The following is a 17,077-nucleotide window of genomic DNA, read 5'->3' as shown; positions in this document are numbered from 1 at the left end:
GACTCGGACGAGACACAACGACCATCCCATATTCTTGAATACCATCACCCCTGCAAGGCCTTCAGCTTCTCCTCGACCAGCCTACCAACAATCTTCTCCAGAATAGCCGGCACGCCATCCTTTCCCACCGACCCCTCCAGATACCCCACGACACTCTTCTCAACAACCTTGCCCACGACATCAATCTCAACATTGACCTCTTCGCCAGCCTTTTTCGCGGCCGTCACAACCCGCTCCTGGGTGTACGCGATCAACATAACCTCGAACCAGCCCTCGACATCATGCACGGCCGTGACGGTCAAACTCGCCCCATCGAGCGTGACATAGCCCTTCTCAACGACATACCTCAGCACCTCCCTCTCCCTAGGCGCGAGGCGAAACGTCAACGCATTCCCGTCGGGCGTGACACTGACGATGCTGGCGATGGTGTCGACGTGGCCCTGGACGAAATGGCCGCCCATGCGCGTCGCGGCACTGACGGCGCGCTCGAGGTTGACTTTCGAGCCGGTCGTCAGCGACCCCAGATTCGTGCGCCGCAGCGTCTCGGGCGCGACGCCCACTTTGAAACTCGTCGCGTCGAATTCCGTCACCGTCAGGCACGTCCCGTTCACCGAAATCGAGTCCCCCAGCGCCGCATCTCCGAGGATCGCGCTGCAGTCCGAGATTGTCAGCGACGTGCCGTTGCCCCCGGACACGGAGGCGTCCAGTGCAGAGAGCGACGTTACCGTGCCGATTGTCTCGACAAGCCCCGTGAACATCTTGAGTGGCTTTAATGGATTGGTTTGTGTTGGTGAGTACCAAGTATGATCGGATTTGATGTTGTGGGTGATATCGTAAGTCGTTTTATAATGTGGTTGTAGGTATTGGATGAAGAGTGAATAAGTATTTAGTTGCTTGCAGTGGATGACTCAGTCGTCGGCCGTTGAATGAGGTTGATCCGTATTGATATCTTGTATATACTCACTTTCGATATACTGGGGTGTAAGTTCAGTATGTCACAGGGTTGTTTCGCGGAAGTCTAACCAGGTACTTTAGAAAGAAGTTGCAGAATGATGCTTTAATTATGAATTGTTTGATGATGATGAATAATGATGTCGGGACGAAGATCGCGCAACTTTCCCCACTATATTAAAAGTAAAATCCCGACATCGATTGCCTGCTAGGAACGTTTCCGACTTCAACGCTCTAGCTTATGTAATATAGCATATTGATATTCTCTCGAACTGAAGGATATGTTCAGTCATAGCAATGAATCACCCATGGTAGAATCGAGATTACAATGCGGTGATTCAGCAGTGTTTGTATAGTGATACATTTGTCCTCTGAGCTGCGAAGACGTAAGGCAATAGATACATATCAGGTACACCAGGTACTGTTAATATACAACTCTAATCGTACAGTCGTGTCAAAGCGGCTCATGGCCTACCGACCAGCCACGCGCATACTATCCAACAAGCCGGCCGTGAAGCGCATGACCTTATCGACGCCCTGGTTATTGATTGCAGAGACGGGGATAGTGGCGCAAGCCTGCCGCCAGGCATTTTGTTTCCCGCTGGGATGCTCGATCGAGCCGTTCTCCACACCAGCCACATAGTCGCGCAAGGCGAAGAACTCTTTCTGCGTCACGGCCGACTCCTTGTCGGCTTTGGTCGCGATCACGAACCAGGGCTTCGACGAGATCGGTGGGAAGCGCAGTGGTTCAAGGATGCGATTGTCGCTGTGGCGCCCAGAGCTGTTTTTGGGGGAAGCGGATGGAGGTGGGAAGACAGGAATCTCTTCGCCGTCATCGTTTAAGGCTTTTGTTTGGGAATGGGAAGGTGAAGTAGGTCCAGAGCTGATGTCGAATGGCGACCAGGCGACGGCGCGAGTCTCTGTCTGTTCATTGACCTCCGTATTGCGTAGACTTTCATACTCGCCAACCTCCTTCCACAGATTCTTCAGCGCCGTCACAGCATCGCCTGCGCTGAGGTCGATCACGAAAGCGAGGATACGGGCGCGCTCGATATGACGTAGGAACCCTAGGCCTAAGCCCTTGTCTAGATGTGCATCCTCGATCAGACCAGGGATATCGGCGATTGTGAAATTAGTGCGTGGCGCTTCTCCCTCAATCCCGGATTTGATGAGTGGTCGGCCCTCATTGTTGTCAAGGATCACAGTACCGATCGTCGGTTCCAAGGTCGTGAAGGCCCAATCTCCAATTCGTGTACGTGAATTACTGATGGCGCGGAGAAAGGTGCTTTTGCCGGCGTTCGGCAGCCCGACCAAGCCCACATCCGCAAGTAATTTGAGCTCCAGTTCGAACTTGACACGAACGGCGAGTTCGCCTTTCGTTGCGAACTTTGGTTTCGGTTCCTCCTTGGTGACAAAATGCGGATTTCCCAGACCGCCTGTTGCGCCAGCGATGAGAAGTTGTGGCTTCTCCATCGCTTTGTCCAAGTCCAAATTGATGGGGGCCATCGGCTGCAGTACCGTTAGATGACTCCTCCTAGCCTTCTGTGCAGGTGGAAGTCCGTCCTTGACACCTCTCGCTTCACTGGTTGTACACCCAGCGTAGAGAATCCACTTATCACGCAATCCGTGCTCGGTAGGATTTGCGAGGGGATCTTCCACGCCTGCGAGCCGTAGGTCCTTGAGGAGTTCCTCCTCCTCTGTCACTGGATCGCTGCGCCAGACCTCTCTAACCACCGTTCCCACCGGTACTTGAATGCAGATATCATCTCCTTTCCGTCCGCCCTGACTCTTACCCATGCCGCTAATACCTCGTTCTGCTTTCACAATTCCTCGGCGGGCAATCTTATGTAGGCTGGTTTCATCCGTTATTGCCTGTATCCAAACATTTCCCCCTGACCCTCCATCACCTCCATTGGGCGGCCCATCGGGAATATACACATCACGATGAAATGATACACACCCATTTCCACCTCCGCCGGCGTGGACAGTCAGGTAGCATTTGTCGACGAAAATATTGCGTGCGTAGTCGTCAGGGGTGGGATTGAGGCGTGAAGTGCCCTTCGGGGAGGGCAGTACTTCTGGAACCTCTGAGTATGCCGCACTCCGTCGGGCAGCATTTATCTCGGCAAGCGAAGGCTGGGATTGTCGAGTACTGCTATGTAGTAGATTCCGCCGGATCCTCGTGGAGATGAGGCAAGATCGGGCTCGTGTTGCTAGTGTGGCGGATTGAAACATGCATGGGTAGAGGAACGGCATCAAAGTACCGGAAGCCGGACTCATTGCGGCATACGTACCAAGTGTCTCGATGCGCTATAGCTTTCAAGCACCACGGTCTGAGGAAAAGGACTTTGAATATCGCCGCAGCGTGAGAAAAAGTTGTGCAATGCATCGTGACGAGGCTGACGTTTCGATCAATTAGGAATGTAAGCCGAAAACAGCCTTGTTAATATATGTCACGTGCCAAAAAAGAAGACGACCACGATCGGTTGGGAATCTTGCTGAGTGATAGCTCTTGGTGATCTACTTGACTTAGACTTGACTCAGATCAAATCTATCAAGAGGCAGGATAGTACATCTTGTCTGTGACAGCGATAGGTTCCCGATCTCATCACGTTCAAATACCAAGATGACACACCGCGCTCGAGTTCGGCTACCTACCGACTGACTATTGAAATTCGCCATCACACATACATGCTGGTGACTGGATCAGCATGATCGCTGTGCTTGCGACTTCTATAAATATTCCGATTAGAACCACAGACTTCGAGGTTACACTATGTGAACGAACTTGGTTGAAGAAAGACAAGAGGGAGGCACGAGCAAAGGCACCACAGAACGCGAGCACAGTCCAGTCCAGTCTCTAGTGGGGTTGATTCACCAACAACAGGTTACCCGAACCCGAAGTATACCAGTAGTGCATGCCAGATCCACAAGCTCATGAACAAGGTAACAGGAGTAGAGAGGTAGTCCTACCAGGTCTCCTGAGACCAATGATAGAAAACCCGAGATGGCGTAATTGAAGGCGGCCAGTATGGTGAAGAAGAAGTGTCGTATATCGAGACTAGTGATGCAATCGACTCGCTAGGAAGATCTCTGCGGATTGTGCTCCAGTTCTTGATGAAGCTAATATTAGAAGTCATTTATTTCGTTGTGTTTGCTAAGCTGTCTTGCCGCTTCTGGAGAAGGGTCTTTCTAAAGGTCTTTCCCTCGAGAAGTGCAAATTGATAAGAAGAACGCAAGGATGAAGTTCGTGACGACTCGTGGTCAATTGTGGGCCATAAAAGATGCACGTCAATAAGCACAAGTCGGTCCATCAAGTGTTCAGCAAACTGGAAATATTAAGCTGAAATTCCAAAGCTTCGAGGGTTCGAAGACGCTAATCGACATTGGGTTTCAAGACCAGATATCGAGGAGGAAAAATACAGAGCACGATGCCGCAGTCAAATCTGGTAGCCGGTTCATCGCTTAGAGGATGTACGGAACCAAATTGCAACTCAACCGTGGGAGTTCCAAGCGACGTCCGAATACGAACCTTAGAGCATAGGATTTCAGTGAGAGAATGGCGACTTCTTCCCAGCAGGCGCATACCTCCCTTTATGGGGCGCGACGAATATAGAAATGTCAACCTGATCACAAAGAGTTAGAAGGGTTGTTATGATTGTGGTCGCCACTTTGGAGAAGAAACAAAATTGTGGCGTCCCCATACGCTCGAGATGGAACCCAATGGTTGGAGGAATTTAGTACCGAAGATTTATACTCATGGACTGGGATTGTCTCGAAATAGAACTGCACTGGATGCTTTGGCGAAGAGCGGATAGATTTCCTCTGCATGGAGAGCAAAGTTCAAGAGATCATTCCTCCATCTTTCGCTGCTAGTGCATTACGTTTAGCGAGACTCGAGAAAGCACTATGCTCAGTTGGGGAACATCCGTGAGCGTTGCGTTCAGGTGTCGGTCCATATTGCTTCCTCGGTCTTTTCCTTGGCCTTCCCAGTCTGCAGGAATACAGCCTAAAGAACAATCACTTAGAGCCCAAGCTGGTAGCTTGAAATAAGGTACGATGGGTGTAGTATCGTAGTGGGGCAAACACATTTTACATATCTTCTAAAGGCTCTTCGTATGTACCTATGAAGAAACAATTAACGATAGAATCTTGATGGTGGCAGTCGGGCACCCTATCGTGCCAGCCGCCAAGAAAAGGCTACAACTTTGCTATTTTTAGCCATTTCTGTGCCTTTAACGACTTCAAATCTAGGTTGATTTTGCCAACCCCTCACAGCACTCGAGCATCGAGGTGGCATGCATCGGTAGTTCCAGAGGAGCGAATTAGCTAAGAGAATAGAAGAAATACAAGTTCTAAAAGACCAGTGACCCACCAGCTCCCCCTCCCACGAGAAACGCCACTTATGAGCCATGTCCGGTAAAAGCTGTATCTCAATGTAAGGCTAAACTCCGCTTAGAGGAAGTACTAGACTGGATCAACTTCGGCCGTCGATGACGCCTTCCCTCCAGGCCATATGTTTTAACCCAAGGCGACGTTGGGTTCGATTGTGCATGACCAGGACCGACGCTCGTTTTGTGGAATCAGCCTTGCATTCTGCCGCTCTTGGCCAAGCCACTTTGGTGTCAACTTTCCAAACGGAGCAGCTCTAATGCTTTTCATCTCATACGGCGATATTTCCTCCTTTGCAGGAACGTACTGGGTTGCAAAGATAGGGTTTGGAACTTCCCCAGGTTAAGGCGGGACGTATTCGTACTCATCAGTTCCGTTGATATATTCGGCTAGCGGATTAGATCCTCCATGAATGCATCGTTGTCAAGTTCGGCGGACTCCAGGGGAGGTCACCAGAGCAGGGCAATATCAGGCTATGGTAACAGTATATGGATGGTTTGGCAATGAACCCAGAAATATAAAACGTCCCTTTTCCACCTCTGATCGATCTAACCCGTGTGTCATTATCTCATCTTCATCATGTTGAACATTCGCTCTCGACTGAGGCTGCTAGCTTTTGCGACATTCTTTGCGCAACATCTTCCCTTGTCACAAGCGCAAGCATGTCCACCATTCACCCCTAATCTTCCAATCTCGAGACCGTTAGCAGGAACTGCTGCCATTGCTGCGACAATACAAAACATAACTGGTCTCATCGACGCTGTCCTAGCAGAAGGTATCATAAGCGATAATGACACATCGTTTTCCGTTGATATATACTCTCTTCATGATGGTGGCTCGCTGTTCACTTACCACTATTCTGCGCCAAACCTGCAGCATGCAACCGAGGGTGTGACTTCCGTGGATTCAAACTCAATCTACCGCATTGGTAGCATCTCAAAGGTCTTCACTGTGTACACCTACCTTGCAAGCTCGGGCGATATCTCGTGGAATGAACCAGTCACGAAATACGTCCCAGAACTTGCCAAGGCTGCATCTTCCACCAAGGATGACAGTGACCTTGACGCTGTCAGGTGGGACGATATCACTCTTGGATCTTTGGCTTCACACCTCGCTGGGGTCATCAGAGACGTGCAAGGAAATATACCGTCATCTTTGGCGGTTCTAGGATTGCCCCCCGTGCCAGAAACGAATGGTTCTTATTGTGGTTCAGATCCCCAATTTCAATTCCCATGTGACCGTGCATGTAAGTCGTGAGATACCTGAGCTAGTGATTTCATCTACTGACAAGCTCAGTCCTGCTCGAGACCATCACCGCCAGACACCCGGTAGTTGCGCCCTTCCACGCCCCGATTTACTCCAATCTGGCATTCCAGCTACTGGCTTTCGCCCTGGAGAATATCACCTCGACTCCGTTCGATGAGCTCGTCAATACTACGCTGTCCGACATCCACCTCAACTCGACGTATTTTCACCTCCCACCTTCTGCAGACAACGCGGTGATATCAATTAATGACACTTACTCTTGGTATTCGACAGACCTAGGACCCCTTGGTCCTGGTGGATCATTCTACAGTACCATTAACGACTTACGCACGTTCGGTCTCTCTATCCTGAACTATACGGTCTTGTCTCCAGCACTGACGAGAAGATGGCTAAAGCCTCATACGTTCCTCGCAGACGCCTACACGTCCATAGGCGCGCCTTGGGAGATCTTCTCCTTCCCTCCGGATGACCGCTACCCGACAAGAGTTTATGCCAAGTCTGGCGCGGTCGGCCTATACGCCTCCGAAATGGCTCTCGTCCCAGACTATAACGTCGGTTTCACAATCCTGGCAGTCGGTCAGATATCATCAGCGATCACCACAATCGGCTCTGATCTAATTGGCGCTCAATTGATCGCAGGAGTCAAGGCCGCGGCACGAGAGCAAGCCGAGAAGCTGTACGCAGGTATCTATGAAGACGAGGCGACCAATTCCACCATCAAACTCAGCGTCGTGGAAGATGCACGTGGCGGGCCGAGTCTGCATGTCGACAGCTGGATCTCGAATGGGTTGGATGCAAAGGCGCTGTTCGGTCTGCTGCTAGGTGTGGACACGACTGTGATGGAGCTTGATTTCACCCTCTTCCCCACCGGCCTGACCGGCAAAGGCCCGAATGGCACGAACCTCGTCAGCTGGCGCGCTCTCTACGGCCTGGTGCTTCAAGGGCCCACCGCACCTGCGGACAACAGTACTTCGCAAAACCCCGTCATCATCAACAACAGCATTTTAGAGTCAGTCGTCGGCCCGTTCAGCCTTTCATGTAGTGGATGGGCCGCCGTCGATGCATTGTCATATGGCGGAATAGCGTTCGACGAGGTTGCCTTCGGTACGGACCCACAGACCGGCGACGTCCTATCTGTGGAACTGCGCGTCTTGCGATCGGAGCCCCTGGAGAAGGTCAGCGGTGGCAGTGGGAACAGCACTCTCTTGAAAAGAGTCGAGAATTTGAGGTCGAAGATGGTGAAGAGGCACGCGTCTGCGAGTCCTTTCGTTCTCTGAGGGCCACCGCGACGGGTAGAGGAGAGTTCCTGTCAACGTCCAACAAACATCGATCCACAGAAGATATAGGGGGCGCTCGCCGGGATCATCTGACGCGTGAAACAGATCCTTAGTATAGCTCTGAACAATTAGTATAGCAGAGGCAACGATCGTTAAACTAAACCATATCAGTTCAACAACACGGGGTTCATGCTGGTTGAAATTGAAGAAATTGTAACATATCGCCATCAAGTTGGTAGTCTTGAAAAATGTTGCCTCATGACATAATGAGGTCGTTCATTATAATCCCATAGCAGGGCATGGACATAGATCAGGGAGGATGAGCTACTTGACTAGAACCAGACCTGTTACACGTGGTCTGGGATGTGTCAAAACACCAATATGTCGGATCAACCTTGTGCCCTCTGATCTGGTGACTCTGGTGCAAAACCACCTCAACCCTTCGCAAGCCGTGTCCCCAAGCCCCGGGTCGGCAAGCTCGGCTGGCGCCTGACACTCCTCCTGCCGACGGTATTCTGCACCTCGATCCACAGCTTCAGCGCATCGGCATCGCCCGTCTGCGCATGCCACAGGAACGACTCCATGATCTCTTTAGCCTCGAGCCAGCTCGAGACATTCGCGTCGGCGGCGGCGCGCCCAACCAGCGTCACAAACGCCTCTCGCTCGGTCTCGTGGCCCACCGCCATGATCGCCCCGAGAACGGTGGCCCAGAACACGAGGCGGATCTCCTGCGTGGTCAATTGCACCAGGATATCTGTTGTGTCGTTTAGCTTTTGAAGTTCCAGGAGGAGACGCCTGGCGAGCCGCATTCGCGGGAATGTCGAATAGTCGGTCGGATAGGTTACGCAGTTGGCGTAGCATATCGCTGCCAGCCGTGTGACTTCGTAGATCTGAAGTTGGAGTTCGAACCGCAGCTGGCTTGTGCTGGGCCCCGAGACATTGTCTTCCTGGGCGATGTCTTGCAGCTCCTCCTTCTCTTGTTTGTATTGGTTGTTGAGATCGGCAGCGGGAGGGAGTGATAAGAGACTGTGCTGTGTGAGCTGCATCTGGTCGAGAATTAGCGATGCGTAGCGTATGATAGAGCCGCCCGAGGCATAGTCGTCGGATATCGAGGTCATGTCGGCAAGATATCCCCATACCACACTGGGTTGTGGTGAGTCTGAAGGCGTTTCAGGGAATGTTACATCGTGGAATCCAGTGCCGCGAATCTGGGGTGTGGAGGATTGGGTATACTCGAACCCGGTCTGAAATCGCAGTAGTCTGTTTCCCTGGACGAGGTGCTCGATGGGATGGAGACTGGCGAAGGGGAAGAGAGGCGCTCTCAGATGTCTTCCGGAGAAGTGGATACCCTGGCTGCGATAGATGTCAGTCTCCGTTGCAGGACACGTTGGTTGTTTGGACTATTGCTCACAAGCACACTGATCGCCGGATCTGGGCGCTCTTGATGTTATGCACTCCACCGAGGAGCCTTACGATCGTGGCGAGACCGATCATATGCTCCTCAGCGACATTGAGGCCCGTCGCCAAATGCAGCAGATTCCACGTCTTGAAGTTTGACTGTCTCGGGCACGGTATGCTTCTGTCAATGAGGGGGAGATATGGTGGGAAGGAGAGATGCAAGATGGTAGAAATGGTGCTCTCATGAGTTGCAAGGGAAGAATCATCTAGAGCTCGCCGTAACGACTCGAGCGATTTGCTGTAGAAGAACATCTCCTGCGGAGTGTGTTGCAGCGATCCGCCCGCCAGCCACCGTCGACTTGTCGCGGAGAACCACGCTGCTCCCCAGTATGCATGTTCGTGGTGTAGTGCGTGCTTTGTGTATGGTAGAACACTGGTCTCTGCGGCTTCGCCCACGAAGAAGTTAGAGTATACTTGGTGATGAGCTGCGTCAGTAGCAACGATGTTAGCATTTTTGCTTCATACTGTTTGGATATGTGAGGGTTTTCTGCTCGTCCTCACTCACCATGTAGTACGAGCCTCGCTACGAGATCACCTCCGTCGGCGCCGGAGGGCAAAGTGTTGAAGCTGTCAAACCGCCCTCCTGGTTGCGTTGTAACAGCTCTCAAGGCTAGGCTAGTACTTTGACGTCTTGGAAGGATCGGTTTGGCTGACCCAGGCTTTCTTCTGCTGGTGGCAGCACTAGTAGTAGAGGCAGCAGCGTCGTGCCGCTTTCCATGACGGTGTTCTCTGTCAACATGGAGGACCTTGCCACTGTTCTCTCCAGAGGTCCCGAATGCGTCTAGCTGGTCATCTCCTAGTGAACTTTCGTCATGGTAAACGGCTCGATCTTGAGGCTCATTGGGAGGACCCACATGAGGTCCTGCATCATAGTCCTCCATCAGAATGGAAGTGAACGGGCATGATAGATCAAATCAGAGCGATGATATGCTCTCGTAAACAGGCTTCAGGCGCTGCATCAGAGAACGGTGAGTCGATGCGAGAGCCGGCAGTAGAGCCAAAGCCTTAGTAAGTGTGGTGCACCAAAACGGTCGGCCTGCCACACACGTGATGCCAAATGCCTGCTCTTTCCGGCATGCTGATGCTGTTACCGTGCAAGTTGACCGGACTGAGACGGAGGAGACTGAGTGGACTGAACCGTAGGCGGAATTGTAGGACTGATCGCTTCAAATGAGACTGGTTGCCATACTTGAGAGCGTTTGATAGTAGATGGCATCCTGATGTGAAGGAACGACGTTTGATATTTGGTAGTCATCACCAATAGAAGTTGGCGAATGTACTATCAGAAAACGGCATGGTCGCCAAGCACGGGAACTGAGCGGTAGCCCCAAGATCAGGGGCCGTTTATGCTGCATCAAAACATGGATCTGTGGCTGTATTATTCAGCCATTTTGGTATAAGAAACGACTGACCAACACCATAAAACGGCGACGGGACACAAGGTGAAAATTCGTGGCCAACTGGCAATGTTGGGGTTAGACGAGTTAAGAAGCCAGAGGGACACACTGCTAGCCAGTAACTATAATCAAGTGCATGACAAAGATCGCGCACCGAACAATAGATAAAGAGGAGCTTTTCGGCTGTGTCCGTATTTAAAAGCTCACAAAGGAAGATTGTCTAGGTATCTTCAAGATGAAGACTCTTCAATGCCGTTAAGCATATTTTATATTCAACCTTAGTGCACATTGACATCTGTGGTTAAGAAAGTACACTTGGGGTGCCGCTGTGCGAACCATTCAACAAGGTCCGAGGGCCAAACTTTGTGCGTACCTACGCTTGTTACTGGGGTTGTGAACGGTAGGGTTTCGAACCTCAAGGCCTTTGATATCGTCAATCGTAACCTGAGTAGGATGTGGGTGGTGGATCGCTCGGGGTGGGACCGCTTTTGATGACTGCTTAGGTCACTGAGATTGGCCCTCCCCAACTTCTCCTCGTGTTGTCCTCGCTGGTGTCCTAGCAGCTATGCAAGCCCAGCTGCAGGGGAGTTTGATTCCATGACCCAGATGAGAGCTAGGGCCTAGCGAGGCGTACTAGCAGGGGATAATCTATGCAGTCATGTAGTCATACACTTCGTCTCCTATCAGTGTTGAATTGATGGGTTACCATATGCTAGAGTGCAACGATGAAGAAAAGGTTGCCTGGCTGTGGCTGTGGCCGTGGTATGGGATTTATTTCATTCCTCATCCCACTGGGAATCATCGTCTTCTTCAAGCATTTTTTTACTGATCTCGAGGAATAGAAAGATTCCATCAAAGTCACTAACATCTTCAGACCATAGGTAATCTTGGAGAATTGCTTGCATCGACTCCCACGACGAGATATTGAGCTTCAAACAAAATTTGGCGGCAAGCGCGACGAGGGAAGTCCTTCGAGGTGTTCCGATCGCCGCCAATGCGGCCATGGTCGAGGTCCAGAGGAGAAGTGAGGTCATTTCGGTGTATTCATTGTCTTCAAGGACTTGAAGAATCCCTGCTTCCAGTCTGAAAGCAAGTTCTGGAAAGGGTGCCGTTGTTAGTGGCAAGGGGAAAATTGCAATGAAGCTATACACAATTAATGCATTGCGGACGACGCTGAAAAGGGCAGCGTCGTCGATGCTAGTCAGCATGGACAAGTCGTCTTCTAGGGGTAGGGACATCAGTTGATGCTGCGTCCAATTTCTGGCGTCACAGACACACTCAACGCCAAACCAGGAGAGTCTGTTTGATAGTAGTGCTGCCTGAATGGTGTTGTACGAAGAGATTTGAGTGATCGTGGTTAGAAGAGGTGCAGACAGGGCAGGACCCAGAGTGGCCGCATATCTCAGAAATCCAGGAGAGTCCTTCGGCCTCAGCTGGAAGATGACTTGGTTGTAGAGGGCAGGGAAGTCGAGATTGAGAAATGAACAGGGCGATCGGGGCTTTGTCAATGTGCGACACGACGAAATTATGTCGTTCCTGGAGGGGGTACGGTTTTAGTATCTCATGACACGTGGTTCTGGACTTACGAGAAACACTTACTGTGTTTGACATATCCTCAGACCACTCCAGAATGGATCGATTTGATGTGGATTAGTATCCAATATCTTTCTGGCGGCTTCTTCATGGTAATTCAACCAGCGAGGTGCAATCCCAAAAAGGTCGAGATTTTGAAGTTTGGTCAAGGTGCTTTGCCTTGGTCCTGACTTGACGACACGCAAAGCAACATTCTCCGTCGTTCCCAGCGCAAGAGACTGCATTGCAGAACAGAGCATACCTAATGCATTAGGTGGAGCCATGTAGTTGGGATCTGCAAGATCAGAAATCATCTGAATTACTGATTTCACAGCAATATTGTGACATAAATCCAAAAGCCGTGTATGTTTGCGAACTGCAGCGTTGGTTGACGTTCGGTCAATCATACCCTTGGCACAAACCCAGACCGCAGCATGAAATGAAGCCGGGTGTGATCGCATCTGTTGGACGTATCGACCTGCCATCATATTCATGGTTCGTGCTTGATTGCCGACGAAGGTGCGGTTAGTGACTTCGTATACTAAAAGTGGTCAGCATTGTATTCTTGGCTGAGCTTAGCTGTTCTCAAAGATGGTGTGGACATACCCAGGTGATATAAAGGTGCCACACTGCCGGAGGGGAGCTCTGTGGGATAGCCACCGGGTTGGAGTGAGCTATCATTGCCTGGGGCAGGTACTTTGACCAGCCTTAGGCGAGACTCGGTGTCAGTCTCAACAAATTCACCCAGATCCACAAGCCGGTTCCTCTGGCTTTTTTTGGCGTTTTCTGAAGGTAAGCCTGTGGTTTCTGGTACCTTGGTCTTCCTTCCTCTAGGCCGCACTGCTTTGGATCGTTTCCATTGGTATCGAACAGCATTGGAACGGACAGCATGGATACTTTCTGGTGTCGTTTTTCGGAGAGGATCATACTGCACTAGTTGAAATGTTCTTGGTGAGGACGATCCTGATGTGGAAGTGGGAATTTTGGAGCTCCTGGAACTGGTGCCTTGCTCAGGGAGAGGGTCATCTTCAAGCGAACGGGGTTGTTGGTCGCTTGTCGTCTGTTTGCCGTTTCGCAAGCGGGGAGAACCTGGAATTGTGAGCAGTTTTGGCGCACTCGGCACAAGTTCGACGTGTGAAGGCAATGGACTTTTCATCACTTGATAGTCCCCGCCCGTCGGCCTTTTTGTGACGTGTTGACGGGCGTTTTGAGGGGAAGGGCCTATTCGGTAAGCACCCGCCCAAGCAATGCGAGGTTTTGATCGAGTTTCTGAGTGTTTGGGGCCCATACTCAGAGCCTTCCGCTCTGATAGTGCCCTTTGACGACCAATAGTGCTGGCATGAGAGCGAGCTTTTGACATCTGGAGCATTCTTTGCCGCGGTGACACACCTTGAGGCAGATTCTCCAAGATGAGAAACCGGTCTGGGTCCATTTTGATGAACTGGATTCTTGTGTATAGGATTTCATCCCAGGATCTGTATTAGGAATTTGGGTTGTGAACGTATATTGTTGTTGATAGACCTGTGGTGCGAGTGGTAAAGGATCAATAAACTATGCCTCAAAATGGGTCATCAGCTCATCAATCGGTAGGGCGAAGAACATTAATATGAGATCTCTTCAACATCGCTTATCGAATGTGAACACAAGGTAGTTTCTTGCACGCCACAATCCTGCTAGGCTTTGTAAGGAATTGCGCTCCTTGGCGAAATGCCATGCTGTTGGAACCCTGACGTTGTTTGCATGAGCAGTTCGAAAGTGACTGCCTTTTTGGTGTAAGGTCTGGGTATTTCAACGAATACATGAACCACCGAAATGGTGGATAGAGTCTTTGACGTTGCGATACATCAGAGCTTTAAACATGATCCAATCGAAATCCGTGTCTAGGTGATACCGTATGAGAGTGAAATGACAGCATTGGCATTCGGTGGGAAATTTCACTAGAGAGCTCTCGGGGACCAGGGAGTCTGTGATTAGTCTGGGTATTCCCCAGTCTGCCAACACTTCAGCTCGGTAAGGCTGGTGTTCGAGCCACCGTCCGATCCGTCCTTAGGGCATCTGAAAGCGAAAGAAATTCAAATTGGAGCGGGATGATCTGACTCAGGATGTAGGTAATGACGACTCGACGCCTTGGGAAAACTTGAACAAATATGAGTTCTATGGAACTAAGAATGGAAGCGAAGCCGTTTATGCAAATCAAATGGAAAAGGGCTTGGCAGATTATTTGGAAATGGACGATTCTCGCTGTGTTCCCGTACGTAAGAAGAGTTTATCAAGATCAGGCTGGTGTATGGACAGCGAAACCAGGTTTATCAGCGTGCTGTTTCTAACATTCGGGTCGGCAGTAGCAGATTCATAACTGTGGTCTCAATAAGGAGAATAACGGCCGTGAGTAGTGGTCTGGAGAGAGCTACCAGTCCGCACATCTGTGGTCAAAGGGCCACAGACCACTATACGTTTATAGTGTCCGAAAGTGGGAGAAGATGTCGGAGTGGGCAATCGCGTTGTAGGTGAGCGACCAGATCAACCACGATGGCAAGAGTGTCAATCGCATAACTCCTCTGGCGTGTTGGTGTACCTGCTGGAACCTAGAGTCTCGGCTGTGACAACTTGTGGAGGTACACAACCAAAACTTCATCAAGTGCTGTGGCGGGTACACTTATTAGCATTTTCCTATGGATCGGAAGTGCTTCCCGATGTGACGGCGATCGAGTGTCAAGGACGGGGTACAGAACATGTGCATGAGGCTCGCGAGAATATCGATTTCCGAGACATGACCTATGAGTCGGTTATTGAAATCGCGAAGTGGCTTTGCATCTTGCATGCCATTCAGGGGTTAAGATCTGATGCAAGGCAAGCCTGGGCTGATCGCTTAAGCCAAAAAAAAAACATCCAGAAGCTCTCTGAGGGTGTGCCCGGCAAAAACCACAGGACATTGGTGGGTCGCTGCCATTGGCGTATATCGAAACGCCATCGACTTAATCTGGGTAGTCGGTATTTCTTCCAGAGCAAGCGTACAGGGTAACTCTGAGGCGCCCCATAGTCCTCTGGTGCTTCCTGCTCTCCAATGCCACGCTATTATTTCCGTCCCATTGCCGGTAAGTAGGCCCGTTCATATCACCCTATTAACCTTGTTTTGTTGCTATTCGCTAGCGTGTTTGGCCAAATTGTCACTTCATCACCTGACAGCCTCTGCTCTTGCCAGTCGGTACCTCACCGCCTCGCGGACCACATCTGCATTCCAGACTCCATCATCACCACCCTTTGCAAACTCCATGCCAGCAACATCTCCCTTTTCTACCTCAGCAAGTAAAACACTTAGGTCTTTCTTTTGGCTGTTCATCCATCGATCCATGAACTTCTTGGGATCTTCTGACATTGATTTGAAGAATGCATGTCGGGACTTGTGATGAAGGGTGGCCTGGACTAGCACGGCAAGGTCATCATCGATTTTGTTGATATGGCGTAGAGAAGCTTGGTGATCAGGGTTCTGGGTCATCTTGAATATCAGCGGACGCAAGGGGTCTTCAATAGTGACTTGAATGTCATAGACAGTTGGTTCTGGGTTTGAATGGAAAGCTTCATCCACTCTGATGGTGTAGGGTAGCCGGATGGCTGGTAGCGGATGAAGATGGGGGATGATTCTCTCTGCGGCTTGTGGGAAGAAGAGTGTCTCTGTATTGAAGATTTGACGAAGACGTTCGTCACAGCGAATGGTCCGCCGCTCCTCATCTTCTTGCAGACCCATAGCTTTCACGTAATCCCAAATACCCATGACAACTTCAGGGCGATCAGCTTCCTCCATATCCAAGGTGGCTGCAAGGGCTTGGCTCAGCCGAAAGCGTTCCGGTTGCTCGTCTCTTGTTAGACATACGGTGATGTTGAGATTCTCATCCGATTTGCGTTGGAATTGCAGATAATCGAGATCAGAGCTATTGTTCGCACCCTTGGTCCACGATACTTGGTAATTTGGGTCACCACTGCTAGTACGGGTCTTGTCGAATTCCACACTGATAGATTTGAAGAAGTGGGTGAAGCGTTTTGAGGGCTGCTTTGCTTTGGATGGGTCGTCGTCTTTCTCTGCCCGGGCTTCAACATCATCGTCAGTGTCATACATGATATCGTCCTCGGGCTCTTCCAGCAGTCTTCCCTCCACTTTCACCACATAAGACGGCTCCCCTTCTGCCTCAAAAGTGAAACTTCCCTCGTCGGGGTTGGCTTGCCAGGTTTGGTGGATGGCTGTATTGGAGATCCATATGCGCATGGTTCTATGTCTTTTGACGTTCCTTGTATAGGTGTCTTGAAGCTCCAGACGTTTCCTGGCCATGACATGGTCCAACTTCTTTTCAGTCTCACGTAGCTCTCTGTATTGTTGAACGCTGTTGCCGATGACCAGGTTATCAATATCTTCAGGCAGTGATCGGTCAGTGGGTTTCCGGGCTCGTCGTTGTGCTAATTGGTGTTCGATCGCTGCATTGCGCTGGCTGATTTGTTGGTTCACGATCTGGGCCTGAGCTTGTTGATGGGCATGTTGCGCTTGAGGCATTGGTCCTATGTTCTGTTAGTCCTCGAACAGCACCTATGCTTGGGTCGCACTCACCTGGCCTACGTGCCGCTGGAGACCTTCCGTGCGCCTGGGCATATTGACGGTAGTGCGGGTTCATTTGCGGGTTCATCTTCGGGAGATGGGTTGAGGGTGTTGGAAAGGACCGGTGTCAAAAGGGAGACGTTCCCTGGTATATGTTCTTGCAAACCCCGGGCAGTCAA

General features: G+C 50.7%; 6 protein-coding genes across 6 annotated transcripts; 1 reads left to right on the top strand and 5 right to left on the bottom strand.

Moving 5' to 3' along the window:
• Positions 1-44: 44 nt before the first annotated feature.
• On the bottom strand, positions 45-758 carry LTR84_002772 (uncharacterized protein; the record flags this gene model as incomplete). The annotated part of the gene is made up of 1 exon (XM_064846372.1): positions 45-758. The coding sequence occupies one exon, from the start codon at positions 756-758 to the stop codon at positions 45-47; it is 714 nt and encodes a 237-aa protein (XP_064705982.1).
• Positions 759-1,422: 664 nt separating this feature from the next.
• Positions 1,423-3,231, bottom strand: LTR84_002771 (uncharacterized protein; the record flags this gene model as incomplete). Its single annotated transcript, XM_064846371.1, has 1 exon — positions 1,423-3,231. One exon carries the CDS (start codon positions 3,229-3,231, stop codon positions 1,423-1,425), a length of 1,809 nt encoding a protein of 602 aa, XP_064705981.1.
• A 2,691-nt stretch (positions 3,232-5,922) lies between these two features.
• LTR84_002770 (uncharacterized protein) lies at positions 5,923-7,886 on the top strand (the record flags this gene model as incomplete). The annotated part of the gene is made up of 2 exons (XM_064846370.1): positions 5,923-6,589; positions 6,640-7,886. The coding sequence occupies 2 exons, from the start codon at positions 5,923-5,925 to the stop codon at positions 7,884-7,886; spliced, it is 1,914 nt and encodes a 637-aa protein (XP_064705980.1).
• A 434-nt stretch (positions 7,887-8,320) lies between these two features.
• On the bottom strand, positions 8,321-10,225 carry LTR84_002769 (uncharacterized protein; the record flags this gene model as incomplete). Its single annotated transcript, XM_064846369.1, has 3 exons — positions 8,321-9,239; positions 9,298-9,769; positions 9,850-10,225. 3 exons carry the CDS (start codon positions 10,223-10,225, stop codon positions 8,321-8,323), a joined length of 1,767 nt encoding a protein of 588 aa, XP_064705979.1.
• A 1,292-nt stretch (positions 10,226-11,517) lies between these two features.
• Positions 11,518-13,745, bottom strand: LTR84_002768 (uncharacterized protein; the record flags this gene model as incomplete). The annotated part of the gene is made up of 3 exons (XM_064846368.1): positions 11,518-12,277; positions 12,341-12,854; positions 12,920-13,745. The coding sequence occupies 3 exons, from the start codon at positions 13,743-13,745 to the stop codon at positions 11,518-11,520; spliced, it is 2,100 nt and encodes a 699-aa protein (XP_064705978.1).
• A 1,743-nt stretch (positions 13,746-15,488) lies between these two features.
• On the bottom strand, positions 15,489-16,974 carry LTR84_002767 (uncharacterized protein; the record flags this gene model as incomplete). The annotated part of the gene is made up of 2 exons (XM_064846367.1): positions 15,489-16,861; positions 16,911-16,974. The coding sequence occupies 2 exons, from the start codon at positions 16,972-16,974 to the stop codon at positions 15,489-15,491; spliced, it is 1,437 nt and encodes a 478-aa protein (XP_064705977.1).
• Between the last annotated feature and the right edge of the window lie 103 nt (positions 16,975-17,077).

Source organism: Exophiala bonariae (assembly GCF_035927105.1).
Source record: "Exophiala bonariae strain CCFEE 5792 chromosome Unknown scaffold_14, whole genome shotgun sequence".
NCBI classification, from domain to species: Eukaryota; Fungi; Ascomycota; class Eurotiomycetes; order Chaetothyriales; family Herpotrichiellaceae; genus Exophiala; species Exophiala bonariae.
Note: the sequence above shows the minus strand (reverse complement) of the source record. Positions and strands in the feature narration are given on the sequence as shown.